The sequence below is a fragment of the Podarcis cretensis genome (genome assembly GCF_951804945.1).
Source record: "Podarcis cretensis genome assembly, chromosome: 2".
NCBI classification, from domain to species: Eukaryota; Metazoa; Chordata; class Lepidosauria; order Squamata; family Lacertidae; genus Podarcis; species Podarcis cretensis.
This window is the reverse complement of record NC_137171.1, coordinates 63,098,964-63,117,024: the sequence shown is the minus strand read 5'-3', so window position 1 is coordinate 63,117,024 and position 18,061 is coordinate 63,098,964. Positions and strand designations below refer to the sequence as shown.

The window sequence follows — 18,061 nt, the reverse complement described above, 5'->3', positions numbered from 1 at the left end:
TTTCATGCTGTATCCTACTTTATTCTGAAATAGATTTTATTCTCACAGACAAACCCCTTCTACCGAGATTGTATGTATAGGTTTTGTTTTCTTTCATTGTTTTTTTAAAGGGCTGGTATAATTTTAGAGAAGTTGTGTTCAACCTGTTCTGGGTGGAGTCACACTCCCCTTAAAGGATCAGATTCACAATTTGGTGGTACTGGTACAACCATACCCCACAGTGCCTTCACCAGCTACAGGGGCTGCATGAACCGCAGCCCCTCCTGGACAGAGATAGCCAACATGGCCACTCCAAAACATTGTACATGGAACTGCCTTTGAAGACTTCTATGGAACTTCAGTTAGTACAAACACAGTGGCTTGTTTGCTAAATGGGATGGGTTAAAGGTAAAGGTAAAGGTACCCCTGCCCGTACGGTCCAGTCTTGACAGACTCTGGGGTTGTGCGCCCATCTCACTTAAGAGGCCAGGGGCCAGCGCTGTCCGGAGACACTTCCGGGTCACGTGGCCAGCGTGACATCGCTGCTCTGGCGAGCCAGAGCCGCACACGGAAACGCCGTTTACCTTCCCGCTGGTAAGCGGTCCCTATTTATCTACTTGCACCCGGAGGTGCTTTCGAACTGCTAGGTTGGCAGGCGCTGGGACCGAGCAGCGGGAGCGCACCCCGCCGCAGGGATTCGAACCGCCGACCTTTCGATCGGCAAGTCCTAGGTGCTGAGGCTTTAACCCACAGCGCCACCTGCGTCAGTTACTACCTAAATGGTTTGGGAGCTGACTGCCTGAAGAACTGCCTTCTTCCACACAAGCCTGCCTGAACCCTCTGTTTTTCACTGGATAACATTCTTGGTGTGAGATTAGGCAGAGGTGACTGGACAGAGACAGGCTCTTTGGTCATAGTGCAATGAATGCCCTTCCTATGAAATGCAATCTGGCATCAATTCTGCTGTCCCTTTGGTACCAGAGAAGACATTTTTATACTCCCAGGAATGTAGTATAGTATAGCTCTGATAGATTTTCTTGGTTTTATGGCTTCTGTTTATATGCTTTTATTTTTGGTTTCGTGCTTTTTTATTCAGAGCCGATCAGTTGTATGCTGTGCTAGAATTTTTATGCTGAGAGTGATCTAGAAATTATATTAGCTAAATAGGTCTAATTAATGATTTTTAATTTTTTTAGAATGTAGAGGTTGGCACTAGTGAAAACCATGTCTGTTTAATCTATAAATAGTCTTCATTCATAAACAGAGTAAGAAACGTTACACTCCAGCAAAAATATTCAAATCTATTTTTTTTTTGTAATATTAAATAATTGCCAGATCTCCTGGCATACCAGCTCCAGTTTAAATCTATGTTCTTCACATGTAATTGGCAATTGTGGCACTATATATAGAATTGGTTTAAAATTCAGATTACAATTAAAATAAATCTGATCTGCCCTAGAAGAAAATCCTTACTTTCCATCAGGGTTGTTTTACAATGGAGATGGATATAAATGCAACTAGGCTGCTTTTATGGCATATGACTGTTTAAAAAGCTAAGTAAACAGGAAGTAAATTCTTCCATGTGAACAAGACCTGGGAAAGCAGGGGGGGGGGGGAATCACAAGACTTTGGGGAAAGTTGATGAATAAATCAGAAACACATTAAGATTTGCTGGTAAATCAATTAATTCAAGCTGAAGTGATGGAATAAGAAAAATATCTGGTGACCACACGTAATTTAAAAACTCATTTCCCCTTCAAAGCTGAGCAGGCAACCAGGAGGCCAAGACACAACGTCCTGGTTCAACAGCAGTTCTTGCAGCCAGGCCTGGCACAGTCTTTAGGAGCTCTGCTGATGCAGTGTAAGATTTTGGCATGACTTCTACTTTAGTTTTTGCTTCTCATGCCATCATGGGAAGAAAGCTGTCTTTTTGCATTATTCTGTCCAGTAAATCCAGATTAGTGCTGATGTAGCACCCTGCTTGTGGTTAACGCTTAGCTGGAATGAAATATTCAACGCAGCAATAGAGAAATTAAAATAATAATTTATTTGTCAGACAAATAAATATGAGGCACAGTGGTATATGGTTACCAAGCTCTGGCCTGGCCTCCTGCCATTCTGGCCAGCACTTATATTTCCTTAATCTAGCCCCCTTGCTCCTCCTGTGGCTGCCTCTGTCCAATCAGCCTGGTTGAAATTCCTATTGGCTGTTTGCTAGAACCAATCACAAAAGATACACCCATTTCCTTCTGTCCTTTTATGGGAAACAAAAAGCTATATATTCTTCTATCTATAAATGACAAATAAGTAGTAATATATCTTACATGTGTCTCAACAAGGAACCTTAATTACCAGCTCACCTCGCCCTATTGCCCTCCAAAACAAATGGTTTAATCTCAAATTTTTATCTTAAACAGATGTCAAGGATCATCATTGAAAGATCTCCTTCTCTTGAAGGTCTTTTAAACAAAGGCCTGACAACCAGTGCTCTAATGATGTTTCCTGCTTGGCAGGGGGGGCTAGGCTGGTGGCTGATGGCCCCTGTGATCTCTTCCAACTATATGAAATAAGAATCTAGCATAAGGATTTAACATTTCTTAGCTTCTAATTCCTTTGCATAATTACATTTAAGCCAATATATTTAATACATAACATAGATATGTGAGGATAACCTGAGCTTACAGGGTTAAAACAGCTCAGAGTGTACGCACTGCCCACTGTTGGGAGGGGGGAGATTCTACGTCATGTCCGAGAGTCTCCAGTCTTTGTTCTTTTTCTCTACTTTCGCTTTTGAGGAGAGAGGACGTGTTTTCACGATGCTGTTCGCTGTGATAGATAATGGATAGTCTGCTGTAAATAAACTGCTTCTAGCTGCTAATATCCTGAGTGGACTTTATTTTAGCACACTGAAGAAAGCTCTGAAGAAGTTTTTGCAGCTTTCTCTTGCTGCTGCGTAAACTCTGCATTTTTTTGCTCAGAGCCTTTGGAATGTGGCCTTTGAAGTCCAGCAGAGCTGTGCAGCCGAAGTGCGCTGGACACCAGGACTTATCTGAGCAATAAATCTACTATCTGATAAGATAGCTTTTTAAAAGGAAAAGAAATCTTAAAAGGATCTCAGTTTAAGAAAGAAACAACTTTAGAAAAAGACTTCCCAAAATACTCTCTTCCTTTCTGCCAGCTAGATGCTTTTCCATTGCTCTTGACCTTTGAACCTTAGGAAAATATGGCTCAAGTTTAATGGGAGGCACATGGTTTTATTTTACTATTTACCCACTCTTAATTATGTTTTTCTCTGCTTTTTTATCTTCTGTAATATGTAGGGTCAGTGTAACCTTGGCTGTCAGCCTGTAATTCCCTTTTTACGACTTTGAGAATTGTTTTCTGCTATAAATCAGGGGGCCCCCTTGTCTAGGAGGAAAAACATTGCCAAGGTTCTTAGGCAGCTGCTCTTCTGCCTGGCATGAAACATTTGAAGATCTTTAAGCTCATTTTAAAATACAGGCCCTGATCAAGCCTTAATAAAAATGCAGGCTTATGATTAGATGCCTCACTGACACTAGTGCTATTTCTCTTTATGTTGGATATGCTGCTGCTGCTACTACTACTACTACTACTACTACTTATAATTACTATTTATTCATCAAGTTTAACAGCAGCTGCAAATAGCAGCTTCCCTCATGTGCCAAACAGCAGTTTCAGTAGGGGCAAGTTTCACACTGGAAATTGTTACACTCCTATCCTTTTGCACCATAGTCTAGATCATGGGTAGGCAAACTAAGGCCTGGGGGCTGGATCTGGCCCAATTGCCTTCTGAATTCGGCCCACGGACGGTCTGGGAATCGGTGTGTTTTTACATGAGTAGAATGTGTGCTTTTATTTAAAATGCATCTCTGGGTTATTTGTGGGGCATAGGAATTCATTCATTCCCCCCCCAATATAGTCCAGCCCCCCACAAGGTCTGAGGAACAGTGGACCGGCCCCCTGCTGAAAAAGTTTGCTGACCCCTGGTCTAGATCCTGATCCGCACCACCAATGGCTACCATTTAACTTAAAAATGTGGAAACTTTTATCACCAAACAGTATGTTTAACATAAAGTGTAGTTTGGCCTGTAGTTGAGTTGGTATTACTATCTAGATATTATAAACTGGGGTTTCTGACATGGTGGCAGTGTAGAATCTGACATTCTGCAGCCATAGTGCGGCTTACCAAATCCCATAGCCTTCCTATCTGGTGAATCTTCAGTATACGATTGCACCCAAACAGATTTATTTGTGGCATTCACTTTTATGGTCCTGCATCTGGTGGTCTAGGCTGTTCAAAAGTATGACATGTTAAATGGTTTAGGCCAGTGTTTCCCAACCTTGGGCCTCCAGCTGTTTTTGAACTACAATTCCCATCATCCCTGACCACTGGTCTTGCTAGCTAGGGATGATGGGAGTTGTAGGCCAAAAACATCTGGAGGCCCAAGGTTGGGAAACACTGGTTTAGGCTTTAAGGTATTTCCTGTTTGTCAGCCTTTTATCTGTGCACTGGAGACAGCGACTCGTCACTTTTCTCATGAGGATAAAGTTTGGTGACTGAGCCATAATGGCAAGGACCAGTGTTTAATTTCCAGGGGGAAAGCTGATTAAGTCTACTTGAGAGTCACATCCTGTGGACCATAAAAATGTTTTTAAAGTAAAATAAATAAATACTTATGTTAGTATGGTAACATAGTGCTGGCTTGATTTCACTAGTAATGCAGTTTCTTAGTCCCACTATTAACTCCTTGCTGCAGTGAGAAGTAGCTCTGTACTGTGCCTGTTTGCTATTCCACCCCCCTTAAAAATAAAAATTAAACCAGAGTACATGCATGCTTCAAAGGTGATTACTGAAGAGGAGGAATGCAGAGCCAAAGAGGAACAAAATAGGAAGAAACTAGAGGGCAGGGGATGAAAGTGCAGTGAGGAAAGGTGCTGGTGTTCACCAGGATTATTATGCTTTTTAAATGTAAAGGTTATATGAACCTGATAGTCTGGTAGGGCAGGGAAAGCTCAGCTTCTTAGAAAAGCAATTTTAACATGGGCAAATAGCTTTCCAAAAGGTGCCATGAGCAGCAATGAGCAGGAGTATGCCTTTGGTCACCAATGACGCCATGGGCACCATCCACCAGCTGCTCATGACATCCACGTGAGGTCCTTCCAAGGCACAATCAATCAAAATAGGAACACTAGCAGAGCGGGTGGGTGGGGGAACCTAGGAGGGGGTTGCATTTCCCAGCACCATTAACTTGTGGTTTGAGGGCTTGCAAAATGAAATTTCCCCACAACTGATGTACTATCTGGAGGGAAAACATTTGGATTTCCTGTGCAGCTGAGTGATGTCTGCACATTCCCTTGAAACAGTTGTCTGGAAAGGGACTACTTCTTGGGAAAAGAACATTTATTTGCTTCTTTGTTTTTCTAGCCTTGAAAGCTCAAGAGGATAACAAAAATACGTATTTTTTAAGAGTGAGATGTCATTATTAAAAGCTACCCTATATGCACCTTCTGCCACCTTCACTATGAAAGCCAGCCCAGACTGATAGGACTCTGCTTGGATTTTATTACACCTGCAGGGTGAGACTGTTCCATATCTAGGGAATGGCCACAGAGAATGCCTCACTGCTGTGTGAAAACAGTATCAGAAAGATGTTCTTGGCTGATCTTACAGATTGGAATGGGATATATGGGAGGACCTAGTTTTGATGGTATATGGGGCTTAAACCATTTAAGACCTTCTATGTAGGCTAAAACCAGGAAAGAGAAGGGAGCTAATGATCACGGCTGCAATATTCTTCAGGTGAGTTGTACAAATTGCATAACAGAGAGACGAATCCAATTTTGATACAGCAAGCAGGTGTGAGAGTGAAGGGTGCTGTTTCCTTTGCATAGTCCCCATCCCAGGTTGCTGAGCCAAGCACTCAGGGAAGAAAACTGGGGGAATAAGCCACGAGGGAGGAGAACACTGTACTCCTCAGCCATGCTCCCCCTTTGCTGATAAAATCAGATCCACAAATGTTATTTATATATATGATATGTATGGGCATGATCTCTTCAGGCAGACAGTTACAGCAAGTGCTGCTTCTAGCTGAACAAGTTGCTATCTCATGGCAATCCTAGCCAACTTTTCCCCTCAAGCGTTTTTAATTTCCCAGGAATTTGCCATCTTCTTTGTTCTTTTCAAGTGGAACATTCTCCTTTCTGTTTGTTTCTTTGGCTCTATGGTGTTCCTTTTCCAAGCATTTCCCCCCACCCCCCAGCACAAGGGATGAACTAGGGTTTTTGAGGAAGAGGCTAGTACTTTTAGTGAGCGAAGCTCAATCTGATTTGCTGTTAGGGGTTATAGTAGACTATTCTATTCTATTTGATACCAACTAATATAAGATTGAGGGCACTAGGAGAAGGGGACAACAGAGGATGAGATGGTTGGACAGCGTTCTCGAAGCTACTAACATGAGTTTGACCAAACTGAGGGAGGCAGTGGAACACAGGAGTGCCTGGCGTGCTCTGGTCCATGGGATCACGAAGAGTCGGACACGACTAAACGACTAAACAACAACAATATGACACAAATTTGTTGTTTTACTTCACTCTGGCCAAACAGTGAGTGAGTGAATGAGAGACAAAGAGAAGAAAAGCTTTTGAAAGAAGCAGAGTACAAGGTAAAGGGCGGGGGAAAGAAATTGACTGGACCATAAGTGTTTTGTGACATAGCCTAGTGAATTTCATATCTGAGCTGTTCTGCCAGGCCTTTGGTCTGGGCCCAGTCTGACCCCCTTTTTTCTGTGGGACCATGTATGTAAGTGGCCTCCTTGGCTCTTTCTATCAGCCCATATGAGACCAGCACAGGTGGGTGGGCCTGGTGAACATTCAATATTCCTTACCCCTATGGCTGTGATTCGTGGGTTCCCACGAATTCTGATTTTGAACTGTATTTTAACCAATCGTTTGATTTTGTGTTTTTAATGTATTATATATTTGGTGTTAGCTCCCTGAGCTCAGTCTTGGCTGGGGAGGGTGGGGTAGAAATAATAATAATAATAATAATAATAATAATAATAATAATAATAATAATTTCCTCCCTTTCAATCCTATGGGAATAAAGGGAGCAGCTGTGCATAGGAAAATTGAATGAATAGGCATTTCCCTATAAATGAGATTCTCACCCCATTACATTTACAGTGGTACCTCTGGATGTGAACGGGATCCGTTCCGGAGCCCCATTTGTATCCTGAGCAGAACGCAACTCACGTTTGCATGTGCATGGGTCGCCATTCGCCGCTTCTGCGCATGCGTGTGATGTCATTTTGAGTGTCTACGCATGCACGAGTGGCAAAACCTGGAAGTAACCCATTCTGTTACTTCCAGGTCACCACAGAACGCAACCCGAAAATGCTCAACCTGAAGCTACTTTAACCCGAGGTATGACTGTATACAGTTATCAAGCTACCATTGTGATATGAAGGTTAGTCCTTGTGGGATATGGAGAAGTTCTCACTTCTGTTCAGAAACAGTAATACTCTAATCCTATGCATGCACATTGCGTTTAGAGTAACTTATACCCAAGTATGTGCACATAGAATGGCAGCCTAACTTTTCTGGAATTATCCATTTATTGTTTTACAACACTTACCCATAATGCATATCCATCATAATGGTTCACAAAGCACTTCACAATAATAAAATCAGGCTGATAGATAGATTCTCAGAGTGATAGATCTGGAACAGCAAGTCTTGTATCACGTGTTGTAGCAAGGAAGGTTCACCAGGGGGGTAGGGGTAAGGAGATGTTTTTAAGAGTGATATTTTTAAGAGTCCTTTCCCCAGTTAAACTGGTGTCTCTGCTGCCACTACTGCTGCCATCTCTGGGCATGTGGTATCAATCAATCACAGTTCATAGAGCTATTACGAGCAAAGGTCACTGGAGTCACTATGAACAAGTGATATACAAAGACCCTTCTTGCTGCTGGTGGTTGTGGCAAAGAAAGCTCATGAGGGAGGGAGGAATCTTCTTTGCAGGCCAACATGTGTCCCTATAGTTCCATAATTCTAGTCACTAAAACTGTGGAATGATAGAATTATGGCCGAATATGTCTTCTTCAAACAAAGTCTTTTAAAAAAAACACCTTGCAAAAATATTCAGAACATACTTAACACAAGAAATATGATAAACAGATTGTATAAGCTGGAATCTGTAATGTACTAATCTCTGCATGCTGGAAAGGCACATATTTCATTTTGCTAAGGAAAACACATCATAGGAAGAGGCGTACAAATTACACCAACTGTCTATTGGAATTTATTTATTATTTCAGTGGTCTCAGCCAGATAGGATTCTATCCCAAGTATTGGTGGTGGGTAGGGAGCTGGGTGAGTGATTCAGATTCCAGCAAGGCAAAGCCAGTTTCCAGTTCTAGTAAGGCAATGCCAAATATGGTAAGGGTCAAGTTCCAGCAAGGCAAAGGTCAAGCAAAGCAAGTAGCACCCTGGATAGCTCCATGCAAAGCTCAGGCTGAAAGGTCATGCAAGCAAATTCAAAATGCTTCAATGGCAGGCAAACACAAAGCGAGCCCTAAATAAAGCTGCAGCTCTTTCCGGGTGGTGATCTCCCCTTCCAGTGCTCAAAGCCTCTTCATTTAAAGGGGTCTAGCCCAATTCAGCAACCAGGGGAAATGATGGTTTCTCTGAGGCATTATGAACTCACCAGACCAGGGAGGTGCTGGCAACTCAGACTCTGCTTATGCTAAACCTTCTGGTGCAGTGGGAACATATGGCAATGATATTTCCTCTGAATCCCTGGCCTTGTTCCTTGAAGAGTCATGACAACTTTCAAAGAGTCATAAGAAGACAATGAATTTCTAAATGGCCACTGCGCTTAGGAAAGTTGGGTTGTTGTTTTTTTAATAGAATCAGTCACACACCATATCATATATAGGCAACAGCAAATCCATATGCAACCCTGCCCCATATATTTTAGATTTTTTTAAAGAAAGGATTTTAAAGAAACTGTGAGTGTTAGAGATCAATCACATAACCAGGCACAGCGCACCCATGAGGCAAAAGTGCTGATCTCACCAAAACCTGACAAGATATTGTGGAGTGCACAACATCTCACAAGATTTCAGTGAGATCTTGCTGGAAGACAGCACCACTTCTTCGGAGAAGGTGGCCTAGTGGGTGGTGCGGCAGAGCAGACTGGCACTTCCTGTTTTGCATTGAGCAGCAATACAGGATGCATTGTCCTGCTCATAGTCATTCACTATTTTAGTAAAAGTACCCTGAGTGGCATACTGAATATTCATAAGAGCATAGTAAAAAGTACTACAGCCAGTTTCTAAATAAAGGGTGTGGCCTCCATCTTCAGGTTCACTGTCTCATCTGTAAAGTGGGAATAAAAGGAATTTACTCCACAGTTCTATAATTTGCTAACTTTGCAAAAAAGTAAAATCACTGTATAAACCCTAAGTGTTATGATTAGTAGTAATCCTCACATGTACAGGAGAAGTGTTGTTGCTCAGAAGACATATATAAAAATCAGATGAGTTGTAGTGGTTTCAAGCATACACACTCTGTACACCTACTATATCCAGCTAGTAAAATAAACTGACCCTTAGATGACGCAGGAAGTACCATGAGTCGTCACAAAGATGCTTCATAGCTCATTAATCTGGAATGCTGTGGTTATGATCCTATGCTAACCCTGTTCCAAAATTAAAGCTGAGGAATTATGAGCAATCCCTGCAGACTCTGTTTGGATCTTCAGCAATCACCATGCACTCAATACACAACCAACCTATAGTGTGGAGGAAGATAGCATAGGCTGGCTGTTCACCAACATTGATCCAGTGTATGACCAGTCCAAGGATTTGCACTTTGTGGACTTGCCTTCTGTATGAGGCTCACTTCAATGTTCGTTGTCAAAAGGTTGGCAGCCAAAAACCACATTGAACTTTTGATTACCTTGGATTTCCCTTGCTGATTTCCTCTCTCCACCTACACTGGTGGTCCCTGTCTGAGGCTGAGAAAGAGCATGTTAGTAATTTAGTCTACAGGGAGAAGATGTCTCCTGTGGAATTGATAGTCACATTTGTAATCTCATGTTTTCTCCAAAGGAACTTGGGTATTCTCCAGCTTTCTACTCACAAGAATTTGCTTCTTTAACAGGGCATTGCTTGCTACGAAAGGAACTCCCACGATGCGACTTCTGTTTTTGAAGATGCTCCTCTTCTTGCTGTTCTTTCTCACAGGTAAGCAAACACATGACTAAGTGTCTCTGTGTGAACTTCTCAAGGAATCCCCACGGTGCACAGGACAGATGAAGAGAAAAGGAGGTGCAGATATGGCAGTTCTCCTGTTGAGACATGTCCCCCTGTCTTAAGCCATGTGCATGCAGTGTTAGTGTGCAGACCCAGTAGCATTTAAATGAAAGACCTTTTTCCCCTCATAGGCTGCAACATGCTCATTTTCCTGTTCTTGTAGGGCAGGCCTGTACAACTCACAAAACAGGAATAAATACGCAGCCCACAATTCCCTTTATAACAGCTATGAGCTATGTCTGCAACCTAAAAGGCTTGGATGAACCCAAGTATGTGCAGTGTGCTTCTGTATAGGCAAGGGAGAGGCTAATTTTGCTTACCAGAGGTAGCCCCTAAAACAAGAATGGGGAGCCTGTGGCCCTCTAGAAGTTGCTGGACTTCAACCCCTTTAATCTCTGGCGATTGGCCATGCAGGCTGGGAATTGGAATCCAACAACATCTGGAGGACTTCAGGTTCTCAAGCTCTGTCTTGAAGGTTGGAGGCTTTCTCGTGCATGTGCTAGTTTAATGTTTAAATGTTCTCTTTTCTCCCTATAGGGTGTTATTAATAGGGCGTCAATAAATGTCAAATGTAAATAAATAGCATTTATTTTGTTGTTTATTATTTATTTAAAACATTTATATGCCACCCCTCTTTAAAGTAATTTCACTGCCTTGTAAGTGAAACAATTCAAAATGATTCAATATACAATTGCAAACAATCTGATAAGAACCGCAAATATCACAATACATAAACAAAACAGAGGGTCCAAAACCTTTAGGGAGATTTTAAGGGGCATATAAGGGTTGCTATCAGAAAAGGGAAGTTGAAACTACCCTGTGTTTAAGCAGAAGTACCCTCATGCTTCTCTGAAGCTAAACCAAATTAAAGGATTGTGGGGGTTTTTTCAGAAAGTTTAAGTCACTTTTAAAAAGGGATGTTTCTGGTGGTTTGCTGTACACTCTTCCGGCTTTTTTCAGATGTTGTGTGGTATTGCTTCAAAAAAATTGCAAAATTTCATCAGAAGTGACAGTGGGATGAAAGAAATGTTTGTGTGTGCATAGTAGGGTTGTCAGCTTTTCATCATGTTGCTGTGTCCTGAAACACAGCCAGATGGGCAGGGTATAAATAAATTATTATTATTATTATTATTATTATTATTATTATTATTAAAATGCAGCTTTATGTGCAAACATTAGCAGACTGGCACATCCACTCAGTGAAACGCTTCGCTTGAAGTTGCCATTGCTGTTGGATGGACTGAGTTCACCTTGGTCGCTTATAAACTGCAATGTTTAAGGAATTCATTATTTGTGAATTTCAGTAGGAACTGATCTGATCCACATCTCCTGGATTATTATGCAGATTGGGGCACAGTTATCCCTCAGGCTTTGCACCTTTCTTGGCTTAAAAAAAATACCCTAATGCATTTAAAGATGGAGAAATACATTTAGAAATGTGTGTTTTGAGGGGGGGAGTTTCAAAATGTATATTTATTAGAAAATACATTCAAAAATATGAATTTTGAATTATTTTAAAATTGGAGATTAAATGGAGAAATGGAGCACATGCAAACTAATACAGACCAGAAATAAAGTGATCTGTTCATCCCTATTTGCAAATTGTGGAGGTCTCTTATAGTGTTTTTCTCCTTCTTTCTACACAAATGGAAGATTTCTGGCAGAGGTTTTCTGGCAGCTGAAGAAGCTGTCTGTCTGACATCCTTCAGGCAAGGGACCTTCAAAATAAAGATTTTGTGCCTTGGCACCAAATGAAACAACATGAGTACCTTCACTTTCTTTATGCTCCAAGAGCAGGGCCAGAACTGCTTCCTAGATGCCCACGCTTAAAACTTACTGCTTCACAGTCTCCACTGCTGTCCTTCAACATCTTGTTTTCCCCCTGCTACAATTACACCTTTTATTCATGTTATTTTGTAAATGTCCTGAGCATAGTAAGTCTCTGTTGCTGTATTTGTGGGGAACATTTTTTTTATTTATTTAGATGTGGGCAAAATATGTTTAAAAAGCAGATCAGGGTGGCTGTTCATTTGTTTTAAGACAACAACAAAAACAAAAGTCTTTCAAATATTTTGGGTCCCTTTATTATATTTTTCCATTTTTTCCCCTGTATTATTTCATTGTTTTTAACATTTGTAAGCCACCTCTTAATGGAAAGGCAGGGTGCTGAAAAGCACCATAAATAAATAAAGTAATCCATATTTTGGAAGCTCAGATTGATGAGTTTTGAAATCCTGGAATTGGGAGTTCTACATAGAGATATAGCCTGGTAATAAATCTGCAAGACTCTTTCTGTCTTTCTAAGGACAAGCTGCAGTGTACATTTCTAAACTGAAGCATTTTGCACTCTCCTTTCATTGTCCTATGCAATGGGAAATGATTTGTGACTGTTGTACTTCCATGACCAATATAATAACTGTGGGAGTGCAATTACACAATGAGAAGGAGGACAGTTAAGTGGAGTATAGCATATCCTTCTTATATGGCTGTTTCCACTCTCTAGTAACATTGGGAAACCTCTCTGCATAAGCTAGGAAGCTGGCAGCTGGGATGGGATCATAGGAAGCAATTCAGGAAGACATTGTCTACCTTAACATTTCCGAAAGATTTCCTGGCAATTTTACTTTTAGCTTTGTTGTGATTTTCCTCTCACATTTGGAACATGACTAGATCTATCCAACACAACCTGCAAATGAAATCACATAATGGAAATAAGTGTCATGGAAGACACTTCACCTTTTAAATACATGATAGAAAAAAGCAATGAAATGCAGCTTGTTCCTATGACTGTCCCCTTCTTCAACAGTATTAAAAAGCCAGAATCTTAAACGTTCTAAGAGAAGAAAATATATGGATTATCTTGTGGCTTTCCTATGACCAGGCATAGGCAAACTTGGCCCTCCAGCTGTTTTTGGACTACAACTCCCATCATCCCTAGCTAACAGGACCAATGGTCAGGGATGATGGGAGTTGTAGTCTGGAGGCCAAGTTTGCCTATGCCTGCCTATGGCCCTGTGCTGATGTCTGACAGTGCAATCCTATACATGTCCAAAGGTAAAGGTAAAGGTAAAGGTACCCCTGCCCGTACAGGCCAGTCATGACCGACTCTGGGGTTGCACACCCATCTCACTTAAGAGGCCGGGGGCCAGTGCTGTCCAGAGACAATTCCAGGTCACGTGGCCAGCGTGACGAAGCTGCTCTGGCAAGCCTGCACCAGCGCAGCACACGGAAACGCCATTTACCTTCCCGCTATAAAGCGGTACCTATTTATCTACTTGCACTTAGGAGTGCTTTCAAACTGCTAGGTGGGCAGGAGCTGGGACCGAACGACGGGAGCTCACCCCGCCACGGGGATTTGAACCGCCGACCATACGATCAGCAAGTCCTAGGCGCTGAGGTTTTACCCACAGCACCACCCACGTCCCTTTACTCAGAAGTAAATCTTATTTAACTACTGCATTGCGCTCTACGTGGGGCTACCTTTCAAGGAGACCCGGAAACTACAACTAATCCAGAATGCGGCAGCTAGACTGGTGACTGGGAGTGGCCGCCGAGACCACATAACACCAGTCTTGAAAGACCTACATTGGCTCCCAGTACGTTTCCGAGCACAGTTCAAAGTGTTGGTGTTGACCTTTAAAGCCCTAAACGGCCTCGGCCCAGTATACCTGAAGGAGCGTCTCCACCCCCATCATTCTGCCCGGATGCTGAGATCCAGCGCCGAGAGCCTTCTGGCGGTTCCCTCATTGTGAGAAGTGAGGCTACAGGGAACCAGGCAGAGGGCCTTCTCGGTAGTGGTGCCCACCCTGTGGAACACCCTCCCATCAGATGTCCAAGTGATAAGCAACTACCTGACATTCAGAAGACATCTGAAGGCAGCCCTGTTCAGGGAAGTTTTTAATGTATGACATTTTGGTGTATTTTTGGTCTCTGTGGAAGCCGCCCAGAGTGGCTGGGGAGGCCCAGCCAGATGGGCGGGGTACAAATAAATTATTATTATTATTATTATTATTATTATTATTATTATTATTATTAATGTAGTGGTACCTGTCTCTTGGTAAGTTCGTAGAGGATTGCAACCTTAATTATCTATTCACAGCATATAATCATCACTGAGCAAGTCTGTGTTTTCTTTATAATGTTTTGTTTTGCCATAACAAAGCAATTAAGGACCAACACCAGGCTCTCACTTTTGGTTGAGAAATAGTAGGTGGAGAAAGAGGCCTATTATCTCATATATGCCTATGAATTTTCGTGAAACATCTGAGATTGACCAGTGTGTTAGAACCACTAAAGCAATCAGGATTGTGGTTGAGCTTTGCATGCAATTCAAGAGTTAAAACAATGAATGCATGATTAATGATTAATGACTACTGCCATGTATTGTAAGTCGCTTGGAGACCTTTGGGTAACAAGCGGCTAACAAGTTTTAACACCACCACCTCAGCTTCTGAACTGTGGGACTTTAGTGTTTCTCTTATGATTTGTTTTTCTTCAAGGATTGCCACAAACCAGCTCCCTGGAGATTTCGCCTAATGACCAAGAAGTCATCCTCAGCCTCTACAGTGATTTTTCTGTGATATGCTCAGGGCAGAACGAGATTTACTGGAAAAAGGACAGCAAACACGTATTAGACACTGGGCTGGAGAGAAGGGACAACACTTTTATTAGCGTCCTTACACTCAGGAATGTGACCGGCTATGATACGGGTGAATATTCCTGTCTCTACAAACAATCCGCAGAGGAAAAAGCCATCTACATTTTTGTACCAGGTATTGGAGATTGCAGTGCCTTGCTGCTTTTAAGTCTCTGGGTTGGTGTGCATGCATGGAGATCTGGAAGACTAGAATATATAGGAGGATGTTGAAGAAAGGTGACACAGTGATCTGTGGTGTGGTTTGGGCCTGTGAATGCTACAGGTTTTAACTTTGTGGCATATGCAAGAAACAAACAACTCAAACTCTTGTGAACAGTGTGCTTCTAGCCCCATTCCTCTTTTCTTTACCATGTCCAGTTTCCACAAAACTCTACCATCTCCAGAGATGGCCCACCTTAAAGAAATAATTTAACTTAGATATATATAATCTTCTTTTGCAACAACTCCAGTCTGACAAGAGGGAAACGCTGCTTTGTCCAAGCTAGAGAGAAAATAGGACTGTAGTATTCCAATAACACTAAACCTGATGCTGAGTCTCTTCCAATTCATCCTTATTCTGTATTGTTTTTAATATTAATAATATTTTAATATTCAGTTGGAAGCCACCCAGATTGCCTGAGGAAACCCAGCCAGATGGGTGGGGTATAAATATTATTATTATTATTATTATTATTATTATTATTATTATTATTATTATTAATTGTTCAGTTTACAAATGTCTTATGCCAGGAATTCATCTTTTTTATTATTGTTACTGAATATTATCTGTGCTGTTGCATAATTAATTGGTTTCTCTCTACCTTCTTCTACCTATAGACCCCTCTTTGCCATTCGTACCTAGCAGCCAAGAGGACACATTTGTTTTCACCACAGGCCATGGTGAAGACATTATCCCATGCCGTGTGACAGACCCCAACACAAGAGTGACCCTTTATGAAAAGAAGATCGATGACCCAATCCCCAGCACTTATTTTGCACAACAAGGCTTCAAGGGGTACTTTGAAGACACGTCCTACATCTGCAGGGCAACATTGGACGAGCAGGAGTTTGACTCTGAAACATTTTATGTGTACAGCATCCAAGGTGAACCTTTTCATAATACTTTCCTCATCTAATGTGGGCAAAGGAGTTGCTCTTCAGTCAAAAGTTACGGCCTTTCTGTACTGAAATACAGCAGCCTAATTTTGTGTTTTGGTGTTGAGTCTCACCCATTGAACAACATGTAGCAAATGAAGCCAGTCCACCCTCCTGCCCAAAGTGCAAGACAACCTTTTGGAAGTGGACCTGCTCAATTAAAATTAGCCATGTCCGCAGAGTATTCAGTGTGCTTTGCACCTGGAACAGTTGCCTGATGTATTACTCCATTGTGTTGCCATATTTATTCTCCAGCCTATGCTGAGATTTATTTTTTGAGGCAGCAGGATTACTCACATCTTCATAGAGAGAAAATTAAACTCAATGTGCAAAGGAATAATCATACAACAACCATGAAGCCAGCAATATGAACTTGGTGTACAACCCATGTGCAATTTCAGTCATGTGAATCTGTCCTCCTGTAATTTTGGCTTCTTTTCATACTAATTTGAAATTTCCCCTTTTATAGTTTCTTCTTCTCCTACCTCCGTCATCAATGTCACTGTCAGTGCTGTGCAAACTATTTTGAAACAAGGGGAAAATATCAGTGTGACTTGTGCAGTGAGAGGCATTGATCTGGTCAATTATACTTGGAGTTATCCTGGTCAGAAGGTAAGTAAATGGCCGGGGCGGTGGGGAGTGGCTGGGAGGTTTGTTTTGTCTTCTCGTCCAGACTGGACATAACACAAGTGATGGACTAATTGCCCTGTTGTCTTCTCTGTAGAAGGGTGGGCAGTCATTACAGCAGAGAGGCAACTGTTTGAGTGTAATAACTGGACTACAAAGCCAAATGTGGACGCTCCCTCCCACAATCAGTAATAATTTTGGGACTGCATACTTATGCACACTTACCTGGGAGTAGTCTGTTCCAAGAAGGCATGCACAAGATTGCACCATTAACTTGCTTGATTTTTTGTGGCAAAATGCCCTGGGAACATGGTTACAGGGTAACATATAAATATTATTTAATAATTTGATGACTGAATACTCCATGAGCACCTAGGATAGGATGGAAATATTAATGAATTCATTCATGAAGTGCCCTCCATTTCTGTTCACTGCCTTGTTACTTTAAAGGCAAAGGTAAAGGTACCCCTGCCCGTACGGGCCAGTCGTGTCCGACTCTAGGGTTGTGCGCTCATCTCGCTTAAGAGGCCGGGAGCCAGCGCTGTCTGGAGACACTTCTGGGTCATGTGGCCAGTGTGACGAAGCTGCTCTGGCGAGCCAGCACTAGTGCCGCACACGGAAATGCCGTTTACCTTCCCGCTATAAAGCGGTACCTATTTATCTACTTGCACTTAGGGGTGCTTTCGAACTGCTAGGTGGGCAGGAGCTGGGACCGAAAGACGGGAGCTCACCCCGCCGCGGGGATTCGAACCGCCGACCATGCGATCGGCAAGCCCTAGGCACTGAGGTTTTACCCACAGGGCCACCCGCGTCCCCTGCCTTGTTACTTTATGAGATGGTAATATGTAAATACTCCTATTAAAAATAAAATATAAATAAAAGAGTGAACACAATCTGCTGCTTGAGTAGAAGAATGGGGAAAAGCATACCAAGCTGCCTTACTTATGTATTAGCACACTGTCCATCGTGCTTTCTTCTAAGGGCCTTTCAACATCAGATGTGTTGATTTGTTAGATGGAAAATAGATGCCAGATGCAAGTGCCATATGAACAGCAGAGAATTTGCACATCCCTGAATGACTCCTATAGAGACTCCTTTACCTGTATATCAGTAGATAGAAGTCATGATTGTTATGCTCTACCTCCACTGCAAGGGGTATTATCCACTTTCAGGCTTTGCATAGGCACCTGGTCATCCACTGTGAGAACAGGATGCTGGACTAAATGGGTGACTGGCCTGATCCAACAGGCTTATCTTGCATTCTTATGCTCTTACCTACAATCATTTGAGCATGGCTATGTGGGTTCAACAAACCCTTTGACACACT

General features: G+C 42.2%; 1 protein-coding gene across 2 annotated transcripts in view; it reads left to right on the top strand.

The window, feature by feature from the left end:
* The window catches only part of PDGFRB (platelet derived growth factor receptor beta), an 87,408-nt gene that overhangs the window by 27,943 nt on the left and 41,404 nt on the right, over positions 1–18,061 (top strand). Inside the window, exons 1-5 of one of the 2 annotated variants that reach the window (XM_079968205.1) lie at positions 9,781–9,924; positions 10,165–10,247; positions 14,816–15,088; positions 15,790–16,056; positions 16,577–16,719. In XM_079968205.1, the coding sequence (XP_079824331.1) occupies positions 9,893–9,924; positions 10,165–10,247; positions 14,816–15,088; positions 15,790–16,056; positions 16,577–16,719 (798 nt within the window). In that variant the 5' untranslated portion in view covers positions 9,781–9,892. Of the gene's footprint in view, positions 1–9,780; positions 9,925–10,164; positions 10,248–14,815; positions 15,089–15,789; positions 16,057–16,576; positions 16,720–18,061 lie in introns of those variants that run through there. The other variant, XM_079968206.1, reaches the window with a different exon arrangement.